Source organism: Anguilla anguilla, chromosome 6 (assembly GCF_013347855.1).
Source record: "Anguilla anguilla isolate fAngAng1 chromosome 6, fAngAng1.pri, whole genome shotgun sequence".
Lineage (NCBI taxonomy): Eukaryota > Metazoa > Chordata > Actinopteri > Anguilliformes > Anguillidae > Anguilla > Anguilla anguilla.
Window position 1 is genome coordinate 60,054,397 of NC_049206.1, and position 15,892 is coordinate 60,070,288.

General features: G+C 48.6%; 1 protein-coding gene across 2 annotated transcripts in view; it reads right to left on the reverse strand.

Moving 5' to 3' along the window:
* Positions 1 to 901: 901 nt before the first annotated feature.
* The window catches only part of LOC118229961 (kelch-like protein 29), a 167,399-nt gene continuing 152,408 nt past the window's right edge, over positions 902 to 15,892 (reverse strand). For both annotated transcript variants that reach the window (XM_035422571.1, XM_035422572.1), the window contains exons 11-13: positions 13,532 to 13,725; positions 5,598 to 5,742; positions 902 to 1,626 (exon numbers count right to left, since the gene is read on the reverse strand). In XM_035422571.1, coding sequence (XP_035278462.1) covers positions 1,443 to 1,626; positions 5,598 to 5,742; positions 13,532 to 13,725 — 523 coding nt within the window. In that variant the 3' untranslated portion in view covers positions 902 to 1,442. The remainder of the gene's footprint in view (positions 1,627 to 5,597; positions 5,743 to 13,531; positions 13,726 to 15,892) is intronic.

Below are 15,892 nucleotides of genomic sequence, written 5' to 3' on the forward strand. Positions count from 1 at the left end.
TGTGGTAAGTGTGTGTGGTAAGTGCATGTAGTGAAATTACAGTCTCTAATTACTGAAACTCACCGTGCTGCAGCTGCAGGTAAGTGAAGAACAGGAGGTGCGTCTTCAACAGAGCTTTTATTTATGCACCATTATTTTAATCCAACGTAATTATTGGATGAAACTAAAGCCACACATTTGCTTCACGTGTGACATTTGTGATATACAAACTCATCATACCATATGTCTCATGTATTATCATTATTAACAACATTTGCAAAATTGTTTTTTTTTTTGGTACAGATTTACAGGACGCTAATATTATTCTGGCCACCTATTCCATTTTCTAAAAACATTTCGACAGAATCACTGTTCGGTAAAATAAACGTCTCTTCCCAAAACACCTCCCACCCCACCCCACCCCACCCTGTTGGTCTGCAGTTTTGTAAGAAATTAAACTAAACACAAAAGAAAAAAGACAACATTAACACTAAAGTAAGAACAGAACAAACGGGAGGGAAAATCGATATGAAGCCAGAAGCATGACTGTGCAGTCTGGGGAAGCTTGTGCTTTATCTGGGTGTGAAAGAGTCGCTCCACTGATCTCTGCTACTGCCTGAGTCCTTCTGAGTCTCCACCGGAACCCCCCCCATCCCCACCCCCCCCCCCCCCCCCCCCCATCCCTGTGTGCTACACACCGCTGCTGTCCCATAGCGCCCGGTCCCTCACCCAGAAAAGGGACCCTGCGCCAACACCTGTCACTGTCCATGTTGTTTTTCAAATTCATAACAAAAAAAGAGAGAGTGAGAGAACCAATCGGGTGACGAGGCACCCGCGTTCCACGGCCTTGCGTTCTCTCAGGTAACAGCTGATTCGCCGGTTTGCTGTGATGCGTACACCCCCCCCCCCCGTCTGACGCGCGCGCGCGTTCTTCCTCTTCTGTGCCAGTCGAGGCGGGAAACTGACAGCTCAAACGACGACTCAAACCTGGCAGTGACTTAAAAAAAAAAAGAAAAAAGTACAACAGAAACCCAAAATAGAGCCGTCCGCCGTCGCCGTGGTTTAAAACTGACAGCTAATTTGTACTTCACAGATGGAAAGGAAAAGAAGAACAAGATGGAGGTGTGATCTAATTGCCAACGCTCCTTAGTGACAAACATGACAAAATGGGGGAGAAAAACTGCTGTCAGTTACGGCTGGAGAAAAAAGAGAGGGGAAAAAAAAAAAGACCACGTCTGTCTCAAACCGACAAGCTAGTTTTGCACTAGTGCCACCTAGTGGCGCTGCCCTAAGGTGCGATGTGTTACACTACGTTACATAGCGGAGGCACTGGGTCCTGGGTTCACCGGACGGCGAAGGTTAGCGTCTACATTCCTCACGGACCGACGGGGGAGGAGGGAGGCAGTGGCTTCACTGTGGGCGTGCGCGTCCGAGCGACCAATCGCGGGCCGCGGGGGGCGGAGTCAGCCGCTCTGGATGTACTTCTTTATGGCGACGCAGCCGTGGCGGAACAGCGGGCAGGGCATGCCCTGCAGCAGAGTCCACGCGTTGGTGCTGGGGTCAAAGGTCTCCATGTTGCCTAGCGCCGGCCCCTCGCTGCTCACCACCCCGCCCGTGGCGTAGATCTTCCCGTCCAGGATCACCGCGCTGGGGAGGAGAGGAAGGATAAAGACCTTACATGCTGCTAGTCAGCACGATGCTAGCTCTCTCCTGTAGCACCATATAGCCTTTAGCATCAGCGCTAGCTTTTCTGTAGCACCATGTAGCCTGTAGCACAGTGCTAGCTCTCTCCTGTAGTACTGTACAGAATGCAGCATCAGTGCTAGTTGTTCTGTAGCATTGTACAGCCTTATAGCATCAGCGCTAGCTTTATTCTGTAGTACTGTACTGCCTTATAGCATCAGTGCTAGCTCTCTCCTGTAGTACTGTGCAGTATCAGAACTAGCTCTCCTGTAGCATCAGTGCTGGTCTCTCTGCCCACTGAGTCGTGAGTGTCTCTTCACACCGCCCCTCCTCCTCTGCTCCTCACTATTTCCTTAATCTGTCCCATCTCCCTCTGATGACTCTTATCAGTCTTTCTCGACGTCCCTATAAACGTCCTCCACCTTCTCTCCCCCGTCACGTTCCCCTTTCTCTGTCTCCTGCTGGGCGCTCTGCTAATGACTCTGTCTCTCTCCCGAGGACGTGGCCCCCCCAGGGCCCCGGCCCAGTTCACTTATACCGCCAAACTCTCCCCTGTCCTCAAACACTCAGCCGCCAATGCCAGCCTACTATGCACAGTGCTCCATTTTTTAAAACGAACTTTAAAGCGGTACATTTTCTCAGATTTACAGAGTTGTAGCTGGGCGCCAAAGCACTTGATAGAAAAAAAACTAATGTTTACTCCTAGGGCTGGATTTACAAAACAAAAAACAAAAACAAGAGCACCCACACACTGGCCCTTTTCAGATAAGATTGGACACTCCAGTTGTGCATTTGTATTATATTGATTATGCGTATTTAGTTTTTCATTCATCTTAATGCAAGAAATCATATAATCAGGTACAAACACATAATTAGGATTATTCTAAAGTCTGTTGTTAGAGGACAAGGTTATAGTAATGGTTGGGATCAGGAACAGGGCTGGGAGATGTACCACAACAATAATTAACGTAAGAAGTGAACTGGAATGCTTTTTCAGAGTGTGTAAACATAATCCTGTAGAACCTTCTAGGTATCTACTCCATGTGGTGGTCTGAGTCTGACCCAAGCTTCTGGTCAAGTCGCGCCCTGTCTCTTGTTCTCATTCTTTTAGCAGTATTCCCTGACCAGATGTGTACGGAGGCCCCACTACTTCAAGGCCCTGACCCCCAACTAACCAGGGGTGGGAGACAGCAGGACCCTGGACACGGGGGCGGATGGAGCAGAGACCCTGAAGAGATAACCAGCGAGGGGGGGGGGGGCAAGCTGTGTTCGAAGATGGGTGATTGCTACAATGGTGGGACGTAATTAGTGGATTCGTTCTATGGGAGGGGCCAATGTGTTGGCTTTCTGACTGTTGCCAATAAAAATTAATTTATCAACAGGTTTCTTCGGAGTTCTCTTCGCTCTCCCTGAAAGCTCATTGGTTAATAAAATGTCACCTGTTGGACCAGCTGTGGGCGTCTAATTCTTTGGGGTTCCCGAGTCTTTCTGGGCTGTTGGACACCACATCAGTTACACAGACATGAGTGCCTATCCATCTGAATGCAAAACTGACATTAAAATAAAATTTCTTTTTTCCATTATTGGAAATAAGACATATTCTTTTGTATTTTGCTGTTTTTCCACTGAAAAACATTTTTCATCATGGGTTTCTTCAAAGAAATTTCTATTGTGGTTGTTGCATACATATAATTTCCTATCTAGCAGAATAAAAACATAACAATTATTTAAATATTTGCATTGTTTTCCATTTTTGGACATAAGACTATAGGCATATATTGTTTTTTTTACAGAAACACTTTTTCATCTTACATTTTTTGAAACACATTTCTAATCATTTATTTCACCATGGTTGTTAAATAAATGTGATTCCCCATCCATCAAAATGACATAAAGGCATTTTACATTTTTTTGCAGTTTTTTCAGTATTTGGATGTAAGACTATAGTCTTATTTATTTTGATGTTTTTCCACAAATACATTTTTCATTTTTAATTGACTCAAAACACATTTCTATTCATTTATTTCATCATGGTTGTTAAATAAATGTGATTCTCCATTCATCTAAATTGCAAAAAGGCTATTGAAATTTTTTTGCAGTTTTTTCAGTATTTGGATTTTGATGTTTTTCCACAAATATTTTTCATTTTTAATTTACTCAAAACACATTTCTATTCATTTATTTCACCATGGTTGTTAAATAAATTGGATTTCCCATTCATCTAAATCAGAAAATGTCATTTAAAGATTTTTTTGCAGTTTATTCAATATTTGGATTTAAGATTATAATCTTATTTCCTATCTATTTAAAAGAAAAAATTACCTTTAAAAAATATTTATTTTTTTCATTTTTGGACAAAAGTCTTATGTATTTAGCTTTTTTCACTGAAAGAGTTTTTCATCATAAATTTTAAAAACAGATTTCTATTTATTTATTTCAACCTGGTTGATATATAAACATAAATTCCTATTCATCTGAATTTAAAAAATGACATATTAAAATTTTGGGGGAATTTTTTAATATAGTCTATAGTCTATAGACTATAGTCTTATGTATTTAGCTTTTCACACACACACACACACACACACACACACACACACACACACACACACACTCGGTCTGCTGTGGAGTGTAATAGGTTTGTCGTGTGTTTGTCTAGATAATCCCCAGGCTAGACGTCAATTTCACTGAGTGAAAACTCCTCTCAGATGTGTGTGGCTAAGCATTGCACTTCGAAGATACATGTAGATTCAGTAAATCTGCTGTGCATTATTAAATCTGCTCTGAGATGGGGAGGCAGATGGAGCCAACAGCAGCCTGAAAGATTACTTGGTAAACACACCCCGCACAACTGCAGGAGAAAGAGGAGAAATAATTCAGCATGCGGCCAGAAAACCTCACACTCATACCAAACTATTAGAAACACTTAGCCTGAAGCGGATTAAAAACTTTGGTTCAAAACAGATGGGCGTTTCATGAGCTTTTGGGATTTGAGTGATATTTCCGTTTACATGAGAGGAGCTGACACTCCAGTTTCCTCTTTGTGCAGTCACAAACAGGCAGACTCACAGAAGACTGCCATAATGGCTCTGAATGAGCAATACTACATTGATCCCAGAGCACCCATTCAACAAGCGGCGTAAAAAGAGCGGGAAAGGTGTGAGATATCAAGAGCTGAACTGTAAATGATGCTGCATTCATTTGAGAATCAAATCTGATAACACTTAGCTCGGGATCTGAAGTGGATTTTAAGCCGTAGAACATGTTCAACATTCTACATAATTTGGGTGAAAGTGGACCCAGAGGCACGTTTTGTGGACTCGTCCCGCGCGGGGACTGAAGCCAAAAATGTCCCAATTAGCCGGTAATCTGCATGTAACCGATCAGTCCTGAAATGGGATATCAAACCCCCCTAGAAGGCCTGCCAAAGACCTTCTCCAGAGAGCTGATATTACATTCCTTTAGCGAAACAACCCAAGATTGCTGCTGTTTTCACTTTAGGCTACAAAAAATGGAGCCTATTTTTGCTTTAAATCCATCCTCCAAATTCTGTTTGGCAAGTTTTTTTATTAGCTGCACAAAGCTAGTGTATAATCTACTGGATCCCACAAACAACCTGTCCCAAGCATTTAGTGTCGCATATTAGCTACAGTAAATATGCTCATTCTGCTAATGTCGGTGCTACATTGAGTAACACAGCTAACGTTACTAACAGTGGCTAACCCTGCTAATGCTGCTAATGGTGGTGCTACAGTGGCTAACACTGCTAATGGTGCTAAAGGTGGTGCTACAGTGGCTAACAGTGCTAATGCTTCTAAAGGTGGTGTTACAGTGGCTAACAGTGCTAATGCTGCTAACGGTGGTGCTACAGTGGCTAACAGTGATTAACGCTAGTGGCACAGTGGCTGAGGTTGCTATCGCCCGCGCTACGGTACCTGCAGAACTGCCTGGAGTGGTTCATGTTGGGCCCGGCCTTGATGTTGCCCTTCTCGGGGTCGTAGATGGTGGTGGCTCGAGCGTAGGCTCCCCCCAGGATGAAGATGAATCCGTTCAGAGTGACCGCGGGAGCATACTTATTATCTGCATAGTGACGAGGGAAGAGAAACAAAAGCGCATAATAAAATAAGATTAGGGGCGAAAAAAACAAAAACAAAGGAATCGGTTCTAAATTTCCCTCACGTAGAAAATTTCATGATGGATGATGTGTCGTTTCTCCCGTTGTTTCGGGCAGAATGCAAAATCACAGCAATCTCCAGCCTGCTGTTGCACTTGGGCCTCAACAGGAAATTGAGAAAGCAACACATTTATTTTTCTGCTCATTTTCCAACTGTTTTTTTCTCTTTTTTTTAGAAAAAAAAAACAAAAACCAATGGCTGCTTTCAGCTAAACATATTGTTTCGGAAGAGATGTTGAAACGATGTTTACAACCGGGGGGGGTGGGTGGGCGTGGAGTGAATTCAGTGTTGTTCCTTTGGTACCTTTTCCGGTTCAATTTCCGGATCAGACAAAAACTTTTGCTGCAGAACACCACGCTTTGAAGAACAGAAGAAAAAAAAAAAGAAAGAGAGACAGAAGACCAAAGGGAAGTATGGAGCCCCAGTCAGTCAGAATGAGTGAGCGGATCAGAGCCGCCCGTCCACGCTCCAGCAGAGCAAACAGCCGGGGTACGCAGGGCAAAGGGCCTGCCAGAGCCCCATTAGAGCGTCCACTACCACAGAGCGTCTGCTATCACAGAGCGTCCGCTACCACAGAGCGCCCGCTACCACAGAGCGTCCGCTACCACAGAGCGTCCGCTATCACAGAGCGTCCGCTATCACAGAGCGCCCGCTACCACAGAGCGCCTGCTACCACAGAGCGTCCGCTACCACATTCTGTTTGGCAGGTTTTTTTATTAGCTGCACAAAGCTAGTGCATAATCCCAGGGACAAACCTGTCCCAACCATTTAGTGTAGCATATTAGCTACACTAAATATGCTAATTCTGCTAACGGAGGTGTGACAGTGGCTAACAGTGCTAATGTTGCTAACGGTGGTGTTACAGTGAGTAACACAGCTAATGTTCCTAACGGTGGCTAACACTGCTAATGTTGCTAAAGGTGGTGCTACAGTGGCTAACAGTGCTAATGTTACTAACGGTGGCTAACCCTGCTAATGCTGCTAATAGACAGAGCAGCTTCAGAGCAGCCGCGCGTCCCAGTCAGAGTGCGACGTCTGCGGGAGCCGCCGCCCGCTCAGTACCCCCCAGCTGGAGGGGTCTGCCCCTCTGTCACACAGAAACCGTTTAGAGTGCCAGTGCCTGCTCAACACCGGGGGATTTACTGTGCTAATGTGCTGACACTGAAATGCAGTCTATATGGGGGGGGGGCTATACTCGGGGGGGGGAAGGAGTTGGGCAGTGCCCTGTTTAAGCACCGGGGGCTTGGGAGAGCTGGGACAGGCCCGTGAACATGAACCAGTCACTCCAAACTGGAAGAACAGAAAGAATTAAAATGGCTGGAAGAAAACTGGTTAAATAAATATGGAATGGCGTCTATGCTGCGAGGAGACAGGAGCCCCCCTCCCCCCCCTCCGGACGCGAGTGGGGGGGAGGGGGGGGCGCTGTGCTGAGGTATTGTGATTCATAGCGGGCAGTAAGCGATATGGATTTATCCGTATGTCCGAGCTAACAGCCCAGGGGAGACACTGGACTGGGTGTGTGTAATGCACTGAGCCCAGATTTACAGCCCCGCCTCTTTTACAGGTTATAAAGCCTCGTCGTTGATGAACTCTTGCGGCTGCTGGGGGGGGCGGATCTGGAGCTCTGTTCTTGCTCTGTACGCGGCAGTGCCCCCACCCTCAGCCTGTTCCGCTGTGACCCCTGAGCGCCTGCTCGGCTTGTTTTTATGGGGGCAGAGAAACATTGATGGGGGGGTTGGGGGGTTGGGGGGGTGACTGGCCAGGTGGGTCACACGGGGTCAGGTAAGGCCACTTTACTGCAGTGGTAAATTTAATCTACAGCATTCTCTGCAAAAACAACTGGTTTGTTGTTTATTTCCTTGGGAACGGTAGAGCAAAGAGCAAAAGGTCACATACTTACACACACACACACACTCACACACACACTGGCAGGTTATTTAGGGGCATGGCTTTGCTGTTTTAAAAGCTTGTCATTGGTCCTAACAAATCAATACCTACATTGCACCAGAGAACAGCTTCTTGCAAAGTGGCAGACAGCAATTCTCGCTGTCAAATCTCACAAAATTATAGATTAAATATCACCGGTTTTTCAGTTCCATACACATCTATACCCGCTTATCCTGGGCAGGGTCCATCCATTATCTATACCCGCTTATCCTGGGCAGGGTCCATCTATTATCTATACCCGCTTATCCTGGGCAGGGTCCATCCATTATCTATACCCGCTTATCCTGGGCAGGGTCCATCCATTATCTATACCTGCTTATCCTGGGCAGGGTCCATCCATTATCTATACCCGCTTATCCTGGGCAGGGTCCATCCATTATCTATACCCGCTTATCCTGAGCAGGGTCCATCCATCATCTATACCCGCTTATCCTGAGCAGGGTCCATCCATTATCTATACCCGCTTATCCTGGGCAGGGTCCATCCATTATCTATACCCGCTTATCCTGGAGCAGGGTCCATCCATTATCTATACCCGTTTATTCTAGGCAGGGTCCATCCATTATCTATACCCGCTTATCCTGGAGCAGGGTCCATCCATTATCTATACCCGCTTATCCTGGGCAGGGTCGCGGTGGGTGCTGGAGACAATCCCAGCATGCACTGGGCGAGAGGCAGGAATGCACCTAAACATACATAACATAAATATGCATACTGAACATGCACACATTTACACATATAAATACGTGGTATAAATTATGAGGATTTGAATGATCTTTTTCCTTACTCTATCCTCGTAATCATGAGATAAATGCATGATTTATGAGCACTGTGAATAATTAAATCAGCCTGCCATTGTCTAAATGGTGCCGTCTCATTAATAATGCCTCCTGTTCATAAAAAAGAAACAAATAGTCAGTCTTGTTAAGGAAAAAAAGTCCCTTTAAGCCTCAAAATAAAAAATAAAAGTCAAGAATTGAAAGAGACTGCAGCAGTCTACTTAACTAGCCAATTCAAGAGTGGAACTGTTTTCCCCACACCACTAAAGACGGGCTTAAAGCGCCACGATTGATTTCATACATAAATAATTGAGCTGCTTATTTTCATTTGGCCAGGCAGGGACATATTTTCCCATTTGAAAAATGGAACACAAAAGGAATCTGAAGCAGCCTCTGAATCTGAGCGGATCAGGAATAAATCAGTGAAATTGTCCTCCTGTTATTGGGGATTAGATGCCAGAGACTTAATTAAAATACAGTGGTAGCAGAGCGCACAGCCAGCATTGTTCTGCACACGCCAACGACAGTCTCAAAATGCCGGCAGGAGCCTTTCTGCATTCGCCCGTTTTCAGAGCTGGATCTCACACACCCGGCACATCCACCCCGCCCCCAAAAATCCTCCTCTACTGAGGACGCCTCTCCCGTACCCCTGGGGTTCAGTGGGGGTTCTGGAGTGCCAGGCTTTGTACAGACGCTCCAATCAGCACTTTGGCCTGGGTGAGGGAACAGTTATTCCACCAATCAGCTGTCAGACACAATGCAGGTGTGATTAAGACCATTTTAACCGAGTCCTGCACGGTCCACGCCCTTAAAATAGCCCCGCCCCCTGCCACGCCCTCTTCTATGCTATACTCTGGACATGATCGGCATTTAGCATGTGCTATGAGTGTACAGTGCTACATGTGTATAGCACGCTGTTCACTCTGCTTCGGCTAGCCACTGTTTAGCCCTTTATGGGATATACACGTGATCAGAACGTTGTTAACTGAACATTCTAATGCTGAAAGCAATGGAGTTCTAGAACACACGGACTCAGAATTCTGAAAAAAAAATAAAAACATTCCAGAAAACCTACTTTTCAAAGGGTTAACACACATGCCTGTATTTCACTCAGCGATCGCACTGTGTCATTGCTGTCGACACAGCACAGCACGCCGGGCTGGGAGCTCACTGTGCAGGAGCACTGGTCCTCAGGTGAACCCTGCGGGTCAGAAACAGTTAAAGCAGGACTGACAGAACCAAACGGACTGAATCTGAGGGCTTTCGCATCGATCCCCGCCCCGCTGCACTGGCTGAGCGGGCCGTGGAGATGAGACGGGATCACTACGGCGACCGGGCACTCCAACCTGCAGACCACAGGCCGCCAGGGGTGAGTGTGGCTCAGCACAATCCTAAAATCGATGTGTACGGCGGGATATTAATCTGGAGCCGGGTGATTTGCGGGCAGTGCCCCTGTGTGGAGGGGCACCGGCAGCCCGTGGGCCTGAAAAGCCTGTGCCCTGTGCCCTGCTGTGCCACAGCTCCCACCCGCTGCCCTGCTGCCCTGCCAGGGGGGTAAGGGTGTACAGGGTCCGGCCCTTATCCCCAAAAAACCCAGCCCGTCACAGCAGTCTCCACTCCGCTATCTCGCTCCGCCGTCTCCCTGAGAAACACGCAGCGCCAGCATCTCAGACTCCATCTGCGCAGATACCGCCAGGCCAGCATCTCAGATTCCATCTGCGCAGATACCGCCAGGCGGGGCATCTCAGACTCCATCTGCGCAGATACCGCCAGGCGGGGCATCTCAGATTCCATCTGCGCAGATACCGCCACGCGGGGCATCTCAGATTCCATCTGCGCAGATACCGCCACGCGGGGCATCTCAGACTCCATCTGCGCAGATACCGCCAGGCCGGGCATCTCAGACTCCATCTGCGCAGATACCGCCACGCGGGGCATCTCAGATTCCATCTGCGCAGATACCGCCACGCGGGGCATCTCAGATTCCATCTGCGCAGATACCGCCACGCGGGGCATCTCAGATTCCATCTGCGCAGATACCGCCAGGCCGGGCATCTCAGATTCCATCTGCGCAGATACCGCCAGGCCGGGCATCTCAGATTCCATCTGCGCAGATACCGCCACGCTGGGCATCTCAGACTCCATCTGCGCAGATACCGCCAGGCCGGGCATCTCAGATTCCATCTGCGCAGATACCGCCACGCTGGGCATCTCAGACTCCATCTGCGCAGATACCGCCAGGCCGGGCATCTCATGCCGCGCGCGCCCCGTTCCGAACGAGATCAGAGTTCTAACAGGCGCTAAAAGCCGAGTCTACCGCGCAGCGGAAATGGCGGGAAGAACGCAGCCAATCGGCAGCAGAGCTTTACTGGAGTCACAGGGGCAGGGCCCAGAGGAACACCAGCCAACGACACACACACAGACTCAAACAAAAAAGCCACATGCACAGACACAAGCCAAAGACACAAACAAAAAAGCCACAAGCACAGACACAGGTCAAAGACACAGATAATCCCTGGCTATGGTATTCAGGAAATCCTGTTAGCAAAAAACAAAAAACAAAAACAAAAACAACAGATAAAGATGCACCCTTCTGATTGGCTGTGTGAACCACTCATTAAATCATGTAAACAACCCCCTGTTTTAGCGGCCGGTTTGATAGCATCTTCAGAACAACAGAATATCGGTCAGCTGGGACCTCAGCAAACTGCCCACCCGTCCGAAAAAAGGAAAATTGAAACAGTGTAGCTACAAAGTTCCCTTCAGTCGATTGTAAAATATAAAAGGGCTGTTGAAGACAACCAGGCTTTTTAACGAGCAGCACCGTCTGTCCCCAAGGCCTGAGTGTGAGTGTGTGTGTGTGTATGCAGGTGAGTGTGTGTGTGTGTGTGTGTGTATGCAGGTGAGTGTGTGTGTGAGTGTGTGTGTGTATGCAGGTGAGTGTGTGTGTGAGTGTGTGTGTGTGTGTATGCAGGTGTGTGTGTGTGTGAGTGTGTGTGTGTGTGTATGCAGGTGTGTGTGTGTGTGAGTGTGTGTGTGTGTGTATGCAGGTGAGTGTGTGTGTGAGTGTGTGTGTGTGTGTATGCAGGTGAGTGCGTGTGTGCGTGTGTGTGTGTGTGTATGCAGGTGAGTGTGTGTGTGCGTGCGTGAGTATGCATGTGAGTGTGTGTGTGTGTGTGTGTGTATGCAGGTGAGTGTGTGTGTGCGTGCGTGAGTATGCATGTGTTTTGTGAGTGAGTGTTTGTGAGCGTGTACGTGTGTGTGTACAGGTGAGTGTGTGTGTGTGTGTGTGTGTGTGTGCGCGTGTGCATGCGCCTAGAGTCTCCTACACTGGAGCAGACACCCCCCCCCCCCCCCCCCCCCCCCCCGAGCAAACGCACACTGTAAACAGCACACACACACACACACACACGCTGCCCTCTGGCAGGTCTGCACAGTGCACACAGGAGAGAGATATTCCAAAAAAACATCCTGTAGTTCAGCAGCAGCAGTGCTGTCAAAAAGAGAAAACCCAGCCCAGAGACATGCCACATCACTGATAAGCCCCAGCTGGGGGAGTGGAGGGGGGGATGGGGGGGGGGGGGGTGCAAGGTATCTACACTGGAAAGAGCAGCCAGCACAGAGCCACTAAACCCCACTACACAACACAAAACTAAACCCCACTATACAACACTAATCCCCACTACATAACAATAACCCCACTACACAACTCTAAACCCCACTACATAACACTAAACCTTACTACATAACACTAAACCCCACTACACAACACAAAACTAAACCCCACTATACAACACTAATCCCCACTACATAACAATAACCCCACTACACAACTCTAAACCCCACTACTTAACACTAAACCCCACTACACAAGACTAAACCCCACTACACAGCACTAAACCCAGCTACACAACTCTAAACCCCTCTGAACAGGCAGCTGTGCAGCACAGCGGTACAGGGACCCAGGCTTGTAAACGAGGAGTTGCTGGTTCACATCCCAGCCGGTGCGGTGCACTGGCACTGCACCCTGGAGAGCGGCGCTCGGTCGTAATTGCTTTAGCGCGAACGCCCAGCTGTGCTAACGGGCAGAACCCCGCCGCGCCGGTCACTCGGCACCGCTAAGCAAATAAATCACAGAAAATTATAATTAGCATGCGGCTAAACAGCGCTAACTCGCGCGGGCCAGGCTGGGGGGGGGGGGAGAGACTTCCCAACACCTGCTCCCCTCCTCCAGCACTCCACACACTCTCCCAGGCAGTATTCGCCCCCCCCCCCCCCCCCCCCCCCCCCCCCCCCGAGTCTTTAGGATGGCTGGGATTATGCATCACGGATGCGGCGCACGCTAATTAGCATCGCGTTTAAATATAGGGCTGCGCGGCGTTTTTATTGCAAGTGGCTCCCCAGATCAGCTTCACAACAACACCTGTGGTTATTGCTTTTTTAATAATTTAAAACGTTTCATTATTACCTTTTCTGCTAAATGATCATTTACATCACACAACACTCAGCACATTTCCATCAGCAAGATGTGTGGTGTGTGCGTGCATGAGTGTGTGTGTGTGAGTGTGTATGTGTCTGCGTGTGTGTGTGCATACGTGTGTGTGAGTGTGTGTGTGAGCATGCGCATGTATATGTGTGTGTGTGTGTGTGTGTGTGTGTGAGCATGCGCATGTATATGTGTGTGTGTGTGTGTGTGTGAGCATGTGCATGTATATGTGTGAGTGTGTGAGTGTGTGTGTGAGAGACAATCTCAGAGGTGTGTGTGTGTGTGTGAGAGAGAGAGAGAGAGAGGCTCTCAGAAGGGTGTGTGTGTGTGTGTGTGAGAGAGAGAGGCTCTCAGAAGTGTGTGTGTGCGTGTGTGTGTGTGAGAAAGAGAGAGAGAGAGAGAGGCTCTCAGAAGTGTGTGTGTGTGTGTGTGTGCGTGTGTGAGAGACGATCTCAGAGGCGAGCGCGGTTCTCAGGACGTACCTATCATGGGCGACTCGATGAAGCTCCAGGTGTTGGTCTGCGGGACGTAGGACTGCAGGACCCCGGCGGACCGGCCCGCCTCGTTCACCCCCCCAAACACGTACACCTTCCCGCCGCACACGGTGGCGGCCGCGGAGTGCACCGGCTTGGGCAGCGGAGACACCGTCTCCCATTGGTTGGTGATGGTGTCGTACCTGGAACACAGCGGTCGCCACGGAAACATCACATCTAAGGGCCTGACTCACCTGGACATTTAGCCCGGGCTACAAAAACATCTCACGCCAATGACCAATGACAAGTCACGATATTCGTTTTGCACCAATCGCGAGTCGTGTTATTGGTTTTGCGCGTGCTAAAAAGATTTTGCACATGCTGAAGGTGTCAGCGCATCAAGCCCTTAGTCGTTCTGGCTGAAGAGTGCAATGTGCAGTGTGCATACACCTCAAAATCAGTGACAAACTGTGTAACTCACTGATTTAATTAAAACCAGGACTATTAACAAGAGCGTGCCCTAATTAAAATTAAGATCACACGGTTTTTTTTCTTATGTTAAGGTACAGTGCGTAGAGACGTCTTAATGTATAAACGTTGTCCAAATACAGCCGACAGCAGTTTTGCTTTTTTGTCTCCAGACACTTTTGTTATTCATTCATGCACCCCATGTTTGTTTTATTATCAGACAAAGACGTACAGAATTTATCATAAATGCTGATGTAACTTCTGTACGGTAAATGCCACAGAAATATAAACACACACACGTGGAGCCTTTGTTAGCATAATTAACTGACTGCAGCTTTTCCTGGCCCAGAAAAGCTAATGACACACATATATGTGTGTGTGTGTGTGTGTGTGTGTGTGTGAGTGTGTGTGTGTGTGTGTGTGTACAGGGTTAGAGTTGTATCTGTATTATAGGCTGCAGCCTGTGGGTGTGGATCAGAGAGACAGGGCTCCTGTGTGTGTGTGTGTGTGTGTGTGTGTGTGTGTGTGTGTGTGTGTGTGTGTGTGTGTGTGAGTGTGTGTGTGTGTGTGTGTGAGTGTGTGTGTGTGTGTGTACAGGGTTAGAGTTGTATCTGTATTATAGGCTGCAGCCTGTGGGTGTGGATCAGAGAGACAGGGCTCCTGTGTGTTTCCTGTGCTACAGGCTCCTCCGCTTTCATGTCCAGTGGTTTGCAGAGACACTCCCTCCAGAGGGGGGTGCAGGGTGTGAATAATGCACACAGAACAGCCCAAAATAAGCCCCCTCCCCTCGGGCCCCAAACCCTCCCTGCTGAAGAGCGAGTATTGATTCTGCTGATGCAGTTATCACCCGCTGATCACTCAATCGGCCGAGGAACACACCGGCCAGCTCATACAGAGAGCTACAGGTACACACCGCGCAGGTGTGCGAGCTACAGGTACACACTGCGCAGGTGTGTGAACTACAGGTACACACCGCGCAGGTGTGTGAGCTACAGGTACACACCGCGCAGGTGTGTGAGCTACAGGTACACACCGCGCAAGTGTGTGAGCTACAGGTACACACTGCGCAGGTGTGTGAGCTACAGGTACACACTGCACAGGTGTGTGAGCTACAGGTCCACACTGCGCAGGTGTGTGAGCTACAGGTACACACTGCGCAGGTGTGTGAGCTACAGGTACACACTGCGCAGGTGTGTGAGCTACTGGTACACACTGCGCAGGTGTGTGAGCTACAGGTCCACACTGCTTAGGTGTGTGAGCTACAGGTCCACACTGCTCAGGTGTATGAGTTACAGGTACACACTGCTCAGGTGTGTGAGCTACAGGTACACACTGCGCAGGTGTGTGAGCTACAGGTACACACTGCTCAGGTGTGTGAGCTACAGGTCCACACTGCGCAGGTGTGTGAGCTACAGGTACACACTGCGCAGGTGTGTGAGCTACAGGTCCACACTGTGCAGGTGTGTGAGCTACAGGTACACACTGCGCAGGTGTGTGAGCTACAGGTCCACACTGCTCAGGTGTGTGAGCTACAGGTACACACTGCGCAGGTGTGTGAGCTACAGGTACAAACTGCACAGGTGTGTGAGCTACAGGTACACACTGCGCAGGTGTGTGAGCTACAGGTACACACTGCGCAGGTGTGTGAGCTACAGGTACACACTGCGCAGGTGTGTGAGTTACAGATACACACTGCTCAGGTGTGTGAGCTACAGGTACACACTGCGCAGGTGAGTGAGCTACAGGTCCACACTGCGCAGGTGTGTGAGCTACAGGTACACACTGCGCAGGTGTGTGAGCTACAGGTACACGTTGCGCAGGTGTGTGAGCTACAGGACCACACTGCTTAGGTGTGTGAGCTACAGATACACACTCAGGTAACAGTGTGCAAGGTTTGTTTCA